This window comes from Ailuropoda melanoleuca, chromosome 14 (genome assembly GCF_002007445.2).
Source record: "Ailuropoda melanoleuca isolate Jingjing chromosome 14, ASM200744v2, whole genome shotgun sequence".
NCBI lineage: Eukaryota > Metazoa > Chordata > Mammalia > Carnivora > Ursidae > Ailuropoda > Ailuropoda melanoleuca.
The window spans coordinates 79,506,592-79,524,008 of record NC_048231.1 but is presented as its reverse complement, the minus strand read 5'-3'; the positions used below and the strand labels follow the sequence as shown (position 1 = coordinate 79,524,008).

At 36.6% G+C, this 17,417-nt stretch overlaps 1 protein-coding gene across 9 annotated transcripts in view; it reads right to left on the bottom strand.

Annotated features, from left to right (window-relative positions):
* C14H18orf25 (chromosome 14 C18orf25 homolog) overlaps positions 1–17,417 on the bottom strand; it is a 99,395-nt gene that overhangs the window by 33,791 nt on the left and 48,187 nt on the right. For 7 of the 9 annotated variants that reach the window (XR_004620477.1, XR_004620478.1, XM_034643212.1 and 4 more), the window contains one exon: positions 9,321–9,503. The exons of the other annotated variants lie outside the window; for them this stretch is intronic. Coding sequence is in view for 5 of the 7 variants with exons in the window: in XM_034643212.1 (XP_034499103.1) it covers positions 9,321–9,503 (183 nt within the window). In the remaining 2 variants the exon portion in view is untranslated. The remainder of the gene's footprint in view (positions 1–9,320; positions 9,504–17,417) is intronic. 9 annotated transcript variants of the gene reach the window in all.

Sequence of the window (17,417 nt, the reverse complement as noted above, 5' to 3'; positions counted from 1 at the left end):
AAACCACATCTAAAAGAAAAGGCTAGAGGCAGATCACAGTTTTTGTTCTGAGCAACTGAAATATAACCTGTACGTTGCTGACAGTTCTTACTACAGAAAGAAACCGCATACTCTGGAAAAGCACAATTTGCGGCACTGGGGCATGTAAGAACTTTTTCACAAGGGGCCTCACAAAGCATCTATTACACGGTGCAGTAAAACACACTCTCTACCTCACTGAAATCATGAGCTTCATAGAACTCTCTCTCAATAAAGGCTAAGAGCATAGCATCAAAGTACACAGCAATACAAGCAATTCTAACAAGAGTTAAAATAATTCAGCCTATGTACCCAGCTCTTAAATGTACTGGCCTTTATGAAACTTAGAATATCTAGGAGTTATGAAATAAACTGAGTTGCAACAGGTACAAATTTTTAATTACTCTTTAAAAGGTAATTTTATTTAAATATATTGTCATCTGACACAGTATTGTGTCTCTATAATTAAAAAAGAATCCTTGGTGATACCTCATATAAACTAAGCCACGATCAGTAAGATTTTACATACACAACTCTCCTTTCCCCCTCCTTCATCCCTTCACATCACTCACTCAAATGCTTCAAGGTCACTGTGAAACCTTGTACTTTCATACTCCTGTGAACTTTTAGTATAACCCTTTTGGAAAGTTATAGACGGTCCTAAAGCAAAAGCCGCCTAATTTTTTATCTTTTGAACTTGGTAGTTCCATCTCTGAGAATTTAGCCTAAGGGAAAAAACCTTAAATAAGCAAAATGCAATGATGTCCAAAGATAGTGATTGCAGTCTATGTAGAAACTTGGAAAAGTGTATGCATAACACAAAAAGGGTCACATATGACACTATAAAAATATTTTGGTGCTGGGTGAAAGCAAGTAAAGAGTAATCAAGCTTGAATATAACTGTGGGTCTTTTTTTTTTATCAATTCTTTATTATTTTTTTTCTTCAGTTGTTTATGATACATATGAGAAAACAGGACCACAAAGCTTAAAATGGCTTCTAGATAGAAGTGGCGATTGAGATATTACAGTCTGCAAGGGCTAACTTTCTGTATTAAAGAACAGCAAAAATAGGATTCTAAATATTGGCCGTGAGTAACTTTGAATCCAATGAGCATATGAAAGGCGGCATTCACCAGACAAAACCCAGTTTTGTTACATCTGGGGTGGTTGCTTAAATGGGAGTATGTATGGTTAAGACTTGATTTGGTAAACTCAGATTCTTGCTCTGACCCTAATACCTTGCTCGTGGCGAAGTCTTTTGTCCAATTTCTAGTTCAATGTTGAAGTTACAACTATTATCACACACACTGTTCCTACTGCACTGCTAGGAAAGAATATAAATTGATAGTCTTTTTTCAAACCTTCAACTTGTCCACATTCAATCTTCTGAGCAGCCTGGATTTGTGCAACTATAACAATTGACCTCATCTATTTGTTCCTACAATAAATACTTGTTTATGACAGGCTATGTACTAGGTGCTAGGAATACTATGGAGAACACAGACAGGAGGTAGATGGTGTCTACCCTCAATGAACTCACGATATACTCAGGGATTATAAAAAGCAGTCCATGACACTATGACTTGAAAACTGCTCTGTTAGAGAGGTAAGGAGTGCGTTTAAAGACACAGAAAAGGGAAATTTCCCAGACTTGGGAAAAATCAAGGACACTGCACTCTTACAGAAGAGTAGGAACAGGTGAGGGGAAGTAGCAATAAGGAACACTGTGTTGTCCTTTAGGATATAAAAGTTCAGCGAAACGGGTAATGAAGTAAAAACAGTAATGGGAAAGGAGACTGGCAAAGTCAGCAAAGCTCAGATCATGGTAAGGAGTCTGGACTTGACCTTGAGAAGTAGGAAACCACTGAAGTATTTAAGCAGTGGCATGATGTGGTTTTCCATTTTTAAAAATTTCCTTTTGGAGTGTACAAATGGAACTAATATCAGAGCAGGGAATATGAGAGGCAAGAAAACCAGTTAGATGGCTATAGTTTCCTGGGTAAGAAATGACTACGGCTGAACTAATAAACAAAATGGGGGGATACTCAGTGTACATGTATATACAGAGGCTTAGTAATGCTGGGAATCAGGCAAATCAACAAACAAACTTAGGAAAAAATAATGGCTAGGTTTCTGCTTTAGGTAACTGGATAGTTCCAGCGCTTCAGGGCACCCATGAACAGATGAGGGTAGTTGCTCAGGACATGATGATGGCGTGCCTCTAAGATGTCCAACAGGCAGCCGAGGTGCTATTCTAAAGCCCAGGACAGAGGTCTAGGGAGGAAAGAGTCCTCGGCAGTAGGTGGGAAGGGAAAGGGCAGCAGAGGCATGAAGGAGGCCTAGAAGAGAACCCTGACAAACACCAATAATTAAGGATGAGCAGATGAAGGGGAGCTCACCAAGTTAAGTGAGAGGCAGGAAGAAAACCTTAAAATATGAAGCCAGGACACCATGGAATGAGCATTTCTAGGAAGAAGTGCTTATCCATGCCCAACACAGAGGTCCAGTGAGAAGAGGGACTAGGTGGAGTCCACTAGAATCAGCAATAAGATGACCATACATATAGCTTGGCAAGAAGAGCCTCAGAGGAGTGATAGGCCTACAGCCAATGTAGCAAAGCAAGCTGAAGAATAATAGAAAGGAAGGAAGAACAGACACATTTTAAATAGTCTGGCTATGAAGAAAAAGGCAATAGGATAGTACTGAGAAAGGAAAATGGGTTTGAGGGAAAGGCATGTATATGTATAAAGAACTTTAAAAGATGGGAGAGACCCGGCCATATTTGGAAAAAAGGCAGAGAAGAAACAGGCATGACGGCAGAAGGCTGAGGCAACATGTATCTGTGAAGAATGTGGCAAGCCCACGTGCAGAGCACAGGTGTGGGTGGGTAGCAGGGTGGGGGTTCAGAAAAGTGAATGAGACAGAACTGCCTAAGGAAAGATGGGATCTGCTGGGCAGCACTGAGAGCCAGGGTGAGGCTGCCGATTAGGAAGCTAACTCCACCCTCGATTCTGCCGCCATTTGATTTTCTCCAGCTATGCTAAGCAGAGTGATACAGGTTCCAAGTGTGCGCAGGGATCGGACTTGGCCAGCTGGGTGCAAGAGGAAACCCCGCTGTACAGGGAGATGGGCTTAAACGTGCTGGAGCGGGGAAGAAGTGACGCTAGCAGGGGGGCTGGCAAAGGGCCAGGTGATGGGTCAGTGAGGCAGAAAAACAGTATAAGGGGAGTAACAGCCTGAGAGTATACAAGAGCACCCGTGGAAAAGGAGAAAGCAAGAGGAAGAGGTAGGAGGAAAACCAGTGATTATGAGAAGTAAAACATTGTAATTCCATCCTCTTGGCCACCCACCAACACAAGCCTCTGGGACCCATCCACTGCTCTCCTGTCTCATCCTCCACTCTGTTGTTATTCTCCTTTGCTCCAGCCACCCACTATTTACCTTCCTACAACTTTTCCACTGCCCCCTGGAATGCCAGATCCATGGAAAACTGCACTGCACTTTTCACCTCCCTGTGGAAACCGGACTCTCCTGAAAATGCCACCTACCCTGGAGTCCTCAGAAGCTGCTCCTGCGCCTCAGCTGGGGGACCAGAATCACTTACGAATATTGCCCTCCATCCTCATGTACAACACCAGCAACACCCACCTTCCAGAGCACTTCCAAATACTAACTACGGGGCAGTTTCACCCCTCCATGGAACATCACTGGCACCGGGCTTAGTTTCTCTCTCTTTCCACTTTAAGTCCAGCTACCATGATTACTTATACTATAGGAGTGCTCGTTATTTATGTGGACAACCAGCCCCAAATTCTCCATGCCTACTCTCTAAGGAGCCAAGCCTCAAGAGGCACTTAACACTCCCTGGGGTAGACTCATAACAAGGGGCTCAGCCCTTACCATCCTAAAAATAAACAACATAACTGAATTAAACCAAACTAAAAAGGCAGATTGTAGTAATCATGGTTGCTACAAACTATTCCTCCTTGATTACTCAAATCTTTTAAACAGTAATTAAGAAAATATGACAAGAATATGACACAATTAATTCTTAATATTTCTGTGCCCAGTTCTATCTCCATAGTTCTAATTTTTTTAATTAACTTTTCTATTTGAGGGTAGCCTGCAGTTCTAATTTGTAATTCCAACTTATGAAATGTTCTGTCTCAGTCATCAATATTTCTGAATAACCAGTCTTTACTCATTAGGCCCCTCATCCTGACCCTGTCACCCACAGAGCCTCATTTCAGATCTGGAAATATCACTTTGCCTTTGTTTAAAGAAAGGGGAAGAAGAAAATAATAATAAAGGGGAAGAAATGAAAAATTACTATGCTACTTTTGCTCACAATTTTACTACAGTGTCTTAAGAAAAACACAGTAACTACCGTCAATATTTAAGATTCTTCTAACTTTATTCATCCATTATAGATCCAGAAACTAGTAATTTACATACCACCTTCACATAATTACATCAATCCAAACCATTTTGGTAGCATGATCTGGGCCATAAAAATTGTAATCCCAACCTACTGGCATTTACAGAACTTGTGTGATGTTCTAAAAATGATCACTTAAAATCAGGATCTGTTCTTGCAGCCAGTCTAAAAATCAGTATAAAATAAAATAAGGGACACTGAGGTCAAGTGAGGGGAATAAATACAAATTTCCTGGTGAACGTTAACTCAGGAGACTAATGGTTGTGAGAGTTTTGCCAACATTTCTTGTCAGAGCCATTAGATAAAATGTGCCACTAAGATAACAAGTCAGCTGAGACCCCACCAAGTTTATGGGATGCCATGTTCTACAAGAGACACCAAGGCTTCCTCCAAGAATATATGCCCTCTTTGGTCTATTTCAGAGCCAGGGCAATTAGTCCTTTTCTCTCAATGTAACCCTCTTCAGTACGTCATATATTCCTTTGGGAGCTCCTACATACAGCTTCACCTTCTCTGGCCTTTGGGCCATCCTCCACTGTCATCCCTCCAACCCTGACCTCATAGGAATCCAGTGACAGAGCAAAGGCTGAAGTATACACAAAACTGAGTCTCAAAGATGCTCTGGGATCCTCAAATACTGTCAGTGGCAATAATCTTTCCTGTTCCAGGACAAGAATAAGCCCTGTAGAAAAAGGGTAATACCACAATTATCATATATTAAACTGAAAATAAATCAGAGCACTTATATTTAACTATTGGGGCAGCCGGCTGTCTCTGTGTAACTCTTTGCCTGTGTAGCTCTTCGGAAAGATAACTTCTTTCACTCTATCAGAAAATTCTAAATTTTTGTCCTCTCACTAAAGACCTTTTCGACACACAAGTCAGAAAGAAAACAGCATAAAAAAATATTAACTAAATTATCACGGCAAACATTTTCTTTTTGTCTTCCAAAGAAATAATGTAGCTACTTTTAAAATCACAAATCTACTGGGTAAGAACTGGTCCAAAGCCAATTTGCAGCACATTAAAGGAAATTATTACATACTGGATGACAGCGACATATTAGGTATAAAAAAGGTTAATATCTCAAGCCATTATTCATTTAGCTTGAAAACAAGTAAATTATTACCTTGTATTTAGTTTTTTCAGTAAGAATGTGAGAAACAACTTTAGAAACAACTTTAAAAGTAGGGGAAGAGAAGATCAGAAAACTAAAATCTTAAGTTCGTAAGAACTGTAAAAACAAGCGAAGCCTGACCAAATTTGATCTCCTTCACAAGACTGATACATTGACTTCAAAGTACTATTAATAGAAAGATGGCCATTCTGGTCTGATTATAAAAAGCCCTAGGCTAAGAACAGGAAACCCAAGATTTGTTTCTCTGCACTATAACTAGTATTCTGGACAATCAAGATCATCATCCCTATTTTAAGGATGGAAACATGTTCACAGGCTACCTTCTTGATAAGAAGGCTGATGGAAAAAACATATCATTCCTGTAGAAGTTTTAATTTCCTGGGGGGAGACGACACTCTAAATAAATTTAGTTTACCACAATTATAAGCCTTCCCTACCAAGAGTACTTCAGATTTCTGCTTGTCTTAACCTCATCTACATTTACGTTTACAGTGAGCAATAAGTAAAAATTAAGCCATTTTCCTATTTACTGATACAGTTTCCTCAACATATCCACACAAGAGCTACGTGGGAGTGATTACTAAAAACAGATTTTCCAGACCCCATACCAGATCTACTTACAGAATCCTCATGGAGAAATTCAGGACTCTGAATTTTTATAAGCACCCTAGGTAATAGAGCCCCATATCAGGCTCCCTGCTCAGCTGGGAGTCTGCTTCTCCCTTTCCCACTTTCCTTGCTCATTCTCTCTCTCTCTCCCTCTCAAATAAATAAATCTTAAAAAAAAAAAAAAGATCATTGTCTAATTGCCTGGAAAAAGAGGTAAGCTACTCTATCTTCAAGGATTGCTTACAGCATCCTAAAAGGAGTGGGGCTGCACACCTGGTCTGAGATGCTGCTACTGATTAACCCCTGAATAGTCTGTTCAGTGACTGGGCTTTTATTTTGTTGGGAGGGAGAGTAGGACAACTCAAATTAACCATTTGAACATTTATCTTAAGGGGCACTTGGATGGCTCAGTTGGTTAAATGTCTCCCTTTGGCTCAGGTTCTGATCCCAGAGTCCTGGGATCAAGCCCCCCATCAGACTCCCCGCTCAGCAGGGAGCCTGCTTCTCCCTCTCCCTCTGCCCTTCCCCCCACTCATTGTCTCTTTCCCTCCTTCCCTCCCTCCCTCTCTCTTCTTCTCTCCCCCTGAAGTACATAAATAAAATCTTAAAAAACAAAACAAACCATAAGAATGACCATTTCATTGATGCTAATAGTTCAAATCTCAAAACTATAAACTGGTAGGCAAGCATAAATTCTGTTAACGTTTTGCTGTGGCACTGTTAAGTACATTCAAAATTTGTGAGATGGGTTCCCACTATGACAATTATATCAAGACCAGAGTATATTAAGTTTTATTACTCACATACCTGCATTGTCAGATTTAGAAAAAAAGACTTTGAGCCAATATATGGTTTCGTAAGAAAATGTGATGAGGATCTGCTGAACAGTGACGATATACAAAAATCTACACACAATATGTTGCCCAATACACGCATATGTTCTCTACATATTATATCCTAGAGAAATTAATCACATGCATGTACCAAGAGACATGTACAAGAAATAGTAGCATCATTTGGAATAGCATCCTAAATGTCCAATAAAGAGAATGGGTAAGTCAACTGTGATATATTCATACAGTAACTACTAAATAGCAGTGAAAAATGAATGAACTAGAGCTATCCTTATCAACAAGAACACAAAATGTTGAAAAATGCAAGTTACAAAGGATTACCTTCAATGTAATATCAATTAGTATTAAAATATATTTGCTTACAGGTACATAACAAAGGCAGTAAAAATATAAAGAAACACACAGGAATACCAAACATCAAATACCAAATTCAAGACAGCTTTGGAATGGAGAGGGAAAAGGGGAACAGAGTTGAAGCCATGGGTGTTTTCCTTACATATTTTTATAATGTTTCATTTCTTAAGAATTTGTGACTGAAATTTTAAAAAAAATCAAAAATAGAATTAGGTACACAAAGGCTAGTTTAAACAATCAAGGTAACAATTGATTTAAATAATCTTAAAATGTGATGCTATCCCCAACACTGGTAACTTTAAGGGCAATTTAAGACCCCACACCCTTGCACTACTAGGTTGAATTGTCTGAAACTGCTGGGTTTGTTATAGGTCAAAAAGTCAAATATTAAAAATTCCATATGGCTCAAACTAATATTAAAATTCTCTACATGAAAAACAAAAGTAATCATTCATGTTCTCCCCAAGACTTTACTACAGTGATCTACATTTAACAGCAACACTAAGAAATAGGGAAATAAAAAGTAGAAGTAGAATGGATCACTGGTCAACAGAAGAAAAATGAAGATAAACTATCCAGTGTATAGAACAAATCATATAACTTAGAAATACATATTGCACAAAATGTGGTCAAACTACTCTCCTTTGATATAAAATATTACTGCTTAATTTTTAAAAGTACTTATATATATTAATAAATCCTTAAAAGATCCTTGTTGGGCAAAGCAAGTATTTATACATATAAAAATTGGAAGTCCAGAGGAGAAACACCTTGCTCAAGGTCAAATAGATAGTCAGCAGTCAAAACATATCTAAAACTAAAGTCAGGTTCTGCTCCAAAATTAGCTATAATAAATTAAGCAGAAACTCAACAAATAAGAGATTTTTATTTTGTTCCAGATTATGGAAGGAAGAATTAAGGGCAATGATCTGTGGAGCACTGTCTCCTTTTTTATTTCCTAGCTATTTCAATATAAAAAGTTCTAAACCCATTATTATTTTTGTAAAACCCATGAACATAATATTTTAAGGTAGTGATTAAATTATAAGAGTAGCTCATAAAAGCCAATGCAATTTATAATTTAGGAAACTATAATCGTTCTGTAACACTAAGTGAGAAAATACACACTAAAAGCACTCTCTCGATCCCCTCCCCCTCTCTTCTCAAACTTAAGTACTAATGCTTTAAGAAAAAGGTTTAAGTGAGAAAGAATTCTGAAAAAGTGTTGAGGAACACAATTAAGGAGACTTGGAGACAGTGGGCAATGTTTTCAAAAACAATGCAATGGGGTTTTTTTAGTGAATATATATCACTCTTCAGAATCATCACAGAGCCCAGATAAATTATGCAAGATAGGGAGAGAGATTTTCCTGAGATACCAGAACCAGAAACTGAAAGAAAAGGGTTGGCAAAGACAAACTTGAGAGCTACTGTAGAGGAACTGACAGGGACAGGCACACTGAGAAGCGGAAGAAAGTGCAGCCCTGCACAGGAGCAGTCCCCAAGGGCAAGTTTAATCAGCTCCTTCCCCAAACTGCAAGGTAAGGTGGAAGTACAGATTAAGTGAGGGAAGCCCCTGGAGAAGAGGGATGGGGAAGAGTATTAAGGCCATCTGGGTGGTTTTTAACGTGTATATAAAGCATTTTTAACCCAAGAAATAGGTCTACTGGAATCTACCTATGCCTACCATTATTTCTCATGTTTGCTTCCTTCAGATTAGGAAAGATGAATGACACGCTACCCACATCTCCTCTTCAGTGATAAATGGCACCCTGGATAGTCACAATCCTCTAATGCCAGATGTCTCTAGTTGGCCTGCTCTCAACGGCAGGGTCACTACAAGGAAAACAGCTGCCTGGACACATGCACAGTACACCATCAGAGAAGGGGGAGGGGAGGGAGACCAACCTGCCTCCGCATTCAGCTCCTCTAGAAGCCCGCTGGTCCTCCAGGTAGCTCCTGTGTCCTGGCCTCCTACAGAATTACTGCGCTCTTGAACTACTGCAGCCGCCAATAAATTGTCCACATTTACCACTTCTGGGTCAGAGCTGGTGTCAGACATATCATAATGAGCTACAACTGGAGGTCCATCTAGGGAGGAAAGAAAATGTATACTTGTATCTAACTTCTGGGGTGAAAAATACCCTCTAAACGCCAGCTGCCTTTATCTTATTATTCTACCTGGTCAGAAAAGCTGCGCTTTATACATCTAATAGTTTGTACATGATGTGAAGGTGGAAAAGATAACCCAAGCTTATAAAGATGAGGGACACATTTGAAAAGGAGAAAAGGAGGTTATGAAGAACGGAGGACAACAGTATACTGAACAAAGTTACACTGAGTTCTTGTCATATTTCTAAAGAGCAAAAGATTATGAAAAAGGGGACGACTCCACAGATAGAGTAAAACTGATTTTTTAAAGGAAAAAAACTGATGCAAACTATAAAAACTCAATTTATAGTTTTTAAGAGAACAAATCTAGTTCTTTCTCCTAGTAGCTAATACTTAAAAGTCACTAATAGATTCAGAGAAGAAAATCAAATACTTATTTTCCTATTCTAAAGAAATCAGGCTAATACTAACAGCTCTACCTGACTATGTCCAATAAAACCCTTTACAAATGTCAGGGATGTTATACATTTTATAACATTCTACAGAAAGACAATACTCACAAAATCCACCTTCGGGATTTTGCTTTGGATGTCTTGTTAGGGATATTTAAATTTTCTTTTCCCTGAGAAAGACAACCAGCTCACACTCCAAGGCGACGATATACAACCTCATGGGTTATTTTAGAGGAAGATATTAAAGTTCTCACTGGAAAATAAGAGATCCCTTCTACCTCCAAATCACCCTAACAAGCTGAAAAAGGCAGCAGAGTTCCAGAGTAATTAAACTGCAGTGACTCATGCTAAAATAACTCAATATTCATGCTTGTAGAACAGATACATGCTTTAAAATACTAATGCTACCCTTTTCCTAATGCAACAGCGAGAAGCAAAAATACAGTTTTCATTCAATTATGAAACACATCCCTTACTACTATCTCCATTTTAGAATAAAGTAGAAATCAAGGAATGCAGTTTCTCCCCCAACAGCTATTTATGAAGTGCAAGCAAATTACGTATTTCCATAAAGATTTTTTAAGATCAAGACTGTTTAACATTAGACACACCTATTTTATGAAACTCTTGACTATGAATACATATGCCAATGAATCATTAAAATAGAACACAATGAAGGATTAGTTTTAATACAAACATCCATTGTGCAAATTGTCACTGAACGAAAGATGGAACACATTTGGGGTATTTATCCCTTAAAGCAAAGTTCTCAAATCACAGGTTTATGTAGCAACATTTTTAAAATAAAAATGACCAAATAAAAGCAAATGAGTTGTTAAGAGCCACCGTATAAAGAACAGACATGTCACAATATGAAATTCTGACGATTATGACAATTTCTTCAGTTGACTACTTAAAAATTATTTCCAATTCTCCCAAAAGGGTAAATCAAGTTCATAAAATTCAATAGTGTGGCCTCAGTATCAGTTGTTAGTGGATTTTAGCTCAAATAGCAAAAAATCGGTTCATGTTTGATATTTTTCTTTTCTAAAAAAGAAAAGAAAGCTCTATCATTCATGGAGTTCTCGTCAGAGTTCAAAATGATTATTATGGAATCAAGATACTGTGTGATGTCCAAATACTTGGGTGCAGAAGATATGAGGGTCAAGTACAATATTGACTATTTGACCAAATGTTCTATTTTTAAAAGGGCTTTAGTTAAGTATTTTTTACAAAAAATTAGTGATTTATTTTAGATTTTATACCACTAGTACCATTCACAACCTCTTTCTCGCACATCACCCCCCCACAACCACCAAATTGAGGCATCAGGTCAACAGTCAAGTCAAAATTGTACCACTCCTACATGTAGAATCATGCAAAGAGTATAGTTGTATATGTACATGCAGAGTTAACATCACCTACCCATGGCAATAACTTGTCTGAAAGTCTTCATCAGTAGGAAATACAAGCATAAACTTGTTATCTGGCTTCATTCTTGTATCTTCCATATTTCCAAACAGCACACCTTATAGCTTAGCTTAAATTTAGTATTCATCATAAACAAAGACAGTAATATTTTCATATTTTAATTACACTTAAAAGTTAAATTATCAGTGTCATTTCTCATTTTCAATGTATCCAAAATGATGACAATACTATACAAACTATGGTTGCCTTTTTATCTTTCTTCCAACAAGAAACCACAATTAAGAATGTTGTGTTCTAAGGTCATCTTACACTTATCATTAGCAAATCAAGATTAAATAAGTTATGTTTAAAACACTTAGCATCAGGGCTTGGGCTTTAACCATTAAGTATTAGCTAACTGTTGGTGATAATCTGTGATAGTCTTTTAAAAGTGATTCTTGCTACACAGAATTAAGAGACAGGTAAGATCCTGTAGAAATTTTATCTATCTTTTAAAAGAAAGGGGGGAAAAAGCCACTGATGAGGAGCTAGGAAAATTCAGCACATTAATAACAGAAGCAACAATTTGACTCTATGCTTCCAATCTGACTCTAACAATTCATTACAGGATGGAATAAAGATGGAGATACTGTCCTCCCTCCCACGTGATTATTCTTCTATGCTGCTAAAATAAATGCACTGCTACTGAGATTATTTTCCCTTTCAAAAACATCCATAGTCCCTTCAAGCAGTTACACATGGAAACATTTCCAATTTAAAACTTAATCATTAATATAAGTACATTCCATGTTACAATATTTAAGGGTTAGCCAAACTGCACAATCTCCCATCTGCAAACCTTGAAGTCTGTCCCAATCTTAAAACACAAATTTATAATAATGATCTTACTAGCTTTTCTATAATCATTAAAAGCGTATCTCAAAAAGGTATATTTAACACAGTTAGCTGATAACTATTTGGTCTGTGGTTAATCAAAGTGCTGTTTTTCCTCCTGATTGAAATATTTTGAAATTTTTGCTGGTCGTTACGATTAAAAGTCAAGCAATCCATTGCCTTTTTTAAGAACATCAGTTCGTCCGTTTTATGCTAGAAATAGGTTTGTGCCCTCCCACTGACCTCCTAGCCTATAAACACCGTTCTAACTTTTCAAATAATAAAATACAGATGTGTCTGTGTCATCACACATTCCTGATAGAGTGAAGTTTACACTTTTATGGACCTTAAACCTTCTGTACTGTTGTCATCAAGTGTTTAATTTTATGAATTAGTTTTCTCAATCAAATATATTCTTTTTAAAAAATGTTCTCTTAAACCTCACTGAAAGAATATGAATCAAAAATAAAAAGAGGCAAAACAAAACCAACATCCTTTAGTATGTTTATCCCTGACAAACCTTTTTCAAATTTGACAACCCAAAGCACAGAATTTTTAAAATTACATAAGGCAATACATAATTTACCATTCTTGTTTTACAGATGAGAGATTCAAGTCCTACTTAGGTGAAACCAGAATCAATTATATTATAGTTGTTCAGTGTTGAGGGAACTGAGAATGTACAGGAGACTGGACAGCAGCACAGGAAACAGATCTTTGGGCAAACACACAGGTTAAAAGTCCTACCTACTACTACTTAGCTGTAAGACTCAGTTTCTTCACAGGGTTATGGCAAGAGTTAAAGATGACATAACAGCACAATACTGGTCCATTGCCCCATCCTTCCATTATAATTAGCACCTGCCTTACTTTATTATGTTTGTTTATCTTTACATGCAAATTCTGCCCTACAGAGCCTGCAACCGAGCAGCTTTGAGAAAACATCACTGCCTGGATTGGTGCTCATACTGGTCCTAAGATTAACCCAACTTAGGAAGTACATGCTTTGCTAGGATTACTGAGATCACCACAAATGGGACTTTTGTTTTTGTCTGAAGTGTCATGTCAGTTTGGGTGTATTCATATAAAAAGTGTTTAAAAGCCAAATAGAGATCATTTTTTGGATTATTTCATATTTTGCACCATCCTTGCCTACAGAGCCATCCCACTAACACAAGTGTTGTCAGTCTCCCAGTATGAGGTCTAATTAGATCTAGCAGACAGGAATTCCTCTTGTATCCCCAGACATCCTAAAAATGCCATTTCTCCTTCTCTATTGGTTAAGTCTTAGGCCCAAGGAAAGGTGGGGCAATGGCCCAACAGATGCTTTGCTTTGTCCCTTCAACTCCCATTTCTATGACTACAGTAATACACAGTAAAGCTCAGGGGAAATTCCTCCTGTTGTCCCTATTACAGCCAATCTCCTGAAACCCCTCATGAGGAGAGGAAAAATCTATCCTGTTACTGCCAAATGATCCCATACAAGCTCTACTGCCATAGTCATTAAAGGGTGTGGGCCCAGTGCCATTACGCACATCAAGACAACAGTGGAAATCACACTTGGCCTCAATCCAGATAGTCAGATTCAAAACAGTTACACCTGAAAGAAGGGTTCCTAGAAATTACCTACCCAAGCAAGGGGTCAAAGAAGGGAGAATATGTGTGTGTGGTGGCCAGGTGAGGGAATGAGGTGTGAGGGAATAAGGTATGGGTGTGAGGAATCAAGGGAAAGAGCAAACCTCAAGAAGGAAATTTGCATGTTGGCAGAACCTACTCAAGAAAAAGGGCTTTTTCATTATATACCAAAATACTGACCAAAATGAAAATTTATATTTGCAAATGAGAAAAAATACTTGCGAATACTTATGCTATATTTTTATTACTATCAAAGTGTGTACACACACACACACACACACACAATCAGAAGAAACAAAGCGGTCATTTTCAAAGCAGCTCTTGGAAAAGACAAATAATTACATTTACCAGAAAAAAACCAAAAATCTATATAGAAAAGTGCCATTTTTAGAAAAACAGCTTTAAATACCAAAAACTGTGTGTGTATACTTTCTGCAGAATAATTATCAAAAGCTATTTCGGTGAAAAGAAACATGTATGAGAAAACAGGGCTAAATGGAAATGAAATGTGCAGAATGCACTGAAAATTTATGTTTAGGCAGTAAGTCACTTCTATGTTTTAATTAAATTTTTACTTGTTTTTTAAGTAATCTCTTCACCCAAAGTTGGGCTCGAACTCACAAGCCCAAGATCAAGAGTCGCATGTTCCACCAATGGAGCCAGCCAGGCACCTGGCATTAAGTCATTTTCAAAATATAACTGAATCAATGCCTATTTTGTACTTTTTTCATTTTATTAATCTCAATTATTAAAATTTTTGAGATTATAAAGTGTGCAAGGCGGGAATAAAGTTTTAAGCATTACATCTGTCCTCACATCACACTGGTAAATGACAGGTCATTTTGTCCACCCAGAAAAGTTACCTATAATACTGATTAAGAGTTAATTTTGAAAAGATCAAAGAGGTAAAAGCAAATATTCAAGATTATCAAAGTAGTTAGAAAGTTGATCGCAAGAAAGAAAATTTAATTTTAACATTTCACAACTACAAAGCTGGGAAAATTGGGAGGTTATTCACGAGATAACTCCGGTAAATATGTATCTGGATAGTCAAAAAAAACCCTCAAAATATAGAAAACAGGGCATCTGAAGAGGTCACTATCTTTCAATTTTTCTTCCTACTTCAGAAACAAACTCACAACCTAGGCTTTAGTATTCAGATCTACAGAGAACAAAACTAAAATATCTGCACTATGTACATGAAGGACATACAAATTAGGTATGACTTTAGCCACATCTCCATGTCTATGCTCCCTGCTAAAGATACTTCCATTCCTTTCTGATTACTCCTCAAAGTAGTCTCAATTCTGCTATTTTCCAAATATTCCTCAATTTTTAAGAGGATAACTTAGTAGGACACGTAAAGGAAAAGAATCTCAACTTTTGTATTAACATTGGTATTTGTTATTTCCTTTGTCAATACACCAATTACAAAAAACCTGAAAATTATCTCAAAAACATCATGTAAAATCTATTATTAATAATTCTAACTACAAACTAATACCATCATTTCATTATGGAAAAGCAAGCTTCTTGACTCCCAAACACCTAACGTGAATTAACTGGTAAAGAATCACTAATATAACCAATGCTGTCCTCAACAGAGTAACAAGAAACATTTCTTTTTTAAAACTTTTATTTATCTAGATTAGTTATTACACTTCAAATGCAGTTAGGTAAAAGATATAAAGAAAATGTAATAAAATAAAAATCAGTTATTTGATAACATTCTCCCCAAATCTTAAAGTTGTAAGATTTCATTACCAAAGAATATACTTCCTCATAGATTACTATCCCTTCACTTTTTAGGATGTCTTCTATTTTATGTTGTGATAAATTTAATATAAGGTAAGAAGATATACTCAATGCTAGTAAACTAACAGTCTGTTTTCAATTCCCACTAACTTTCCTAAAATTCAGAGAAATTAAAAACAAAAATAAAGAAAAAATGAGAAGTATAGAACCTCGAAAGTTATTCATGTTGTATACAATCTGTTCTTGACAAATTAAGAAGTTTCTTATCTGTACAATGATTATGGACACACACCATTTTTAGAAAGGATTTTGAGAAAAATTTTTTTTCAAGAACAATTTCTATTGAACAGTAAAAAAATTTCAAGTTTAATAAATTTGCAGAAATGGTTTTGATGCTGTATCTTCTAACGTGTGACATTCCACAAAATCTTTTTCATTGTCGCCACCACTGACTGTATCATTTAATTCAAACAGGAAGAGAGGGAAATCAACATGCTAAACAAAATGTAACAGGTACAATTACATTAAAAGGTCACATCTTTAAGACAGCTTGCCTATAATCTGTTATTCTAAACAAATGACAACAAGAAACCTGTTTGCCATCTTTCCTATGACTTCCATGTAGCTTGTACCATTAGGCAAATTCAGCTATATGTTAAAAATTAAAATCATCAGTAATATCAACTTGGGTGCTTTATTTGCAACAAAAAGATTCTCTATAGCATCCCTTTTATTAACAAGCAAATTTAATACACTTAAAATTATTTCATTTCTAATATTCTGACTTACATACAAATTTTAAGTAATAAATCTTAGGTAAATTGAGATATAGTTAGACCCAGAGACCTGGATCTCTGCTGTTAAGTCTGTTAACAGGAGAGAACGACAAAAGCAATGAAGCAAAATTATTTTTTTACTCAGTCTGATAGTGAAATAAACAAGAGGTCAAAAACCTTTACTTGACAATTAAAAGAAAATCCATAAAATAACCTTTTTCTCCAGTTTAATCACCCTAACTAGGCTTGTACGTGGGCAACTCTTTCTTATATACATATAGGAAGCAATGAATGGATATTAATGATGTGAATCCATTAAAATCCCTTTAAGACTATTAGTCATCTGTCTCCAACAACTTGTCAGATAGAACGTTAATAAAAATACAGAAATTATTTCAGAATTCTGCATGGGTGTATGTGTCCACACGCACACACAGGCACACACATCCTTGAGATGAGACTCATTCCTCTCACTTGGTAACAAGAAAACAGGCTTTTTCTTTTGGAGCCCCAAAATGACAGAATCCTTTATTCTACTAAATTAAAAAAACACTTCATGCAAAATATTAAATCTTAACATTTTAATTTCGCTGTGTTGTGTTCTAAATTTAAATTTTATTTGGGCTTCTATTACACTCATTTTTAATATAATGTGAACAAAATACACATCAATACAATTAAGAGAGTTATTATTATCTAACAAGTGGCTCAAATAACCAGATCGTTCTAATCTGCTGGTTAAATGCTGTTAAAATGATTTAAAAATCTAATGTCTTAGAACACTGAATTAGTACAAACTAGGCAGAAAGTAGTCTGTAGACAAAGTATCAGAAACACACTTACCTTTAGCGAGGGGATAGTGCCTCTTTTTAAGGATCACCTAACTTCATATGTACATATTAGAGAAATAACATGTTCAAATATGGGACCTTATTTTTAAAAAGCATTTCAACCATGTCTAGATTAATGTT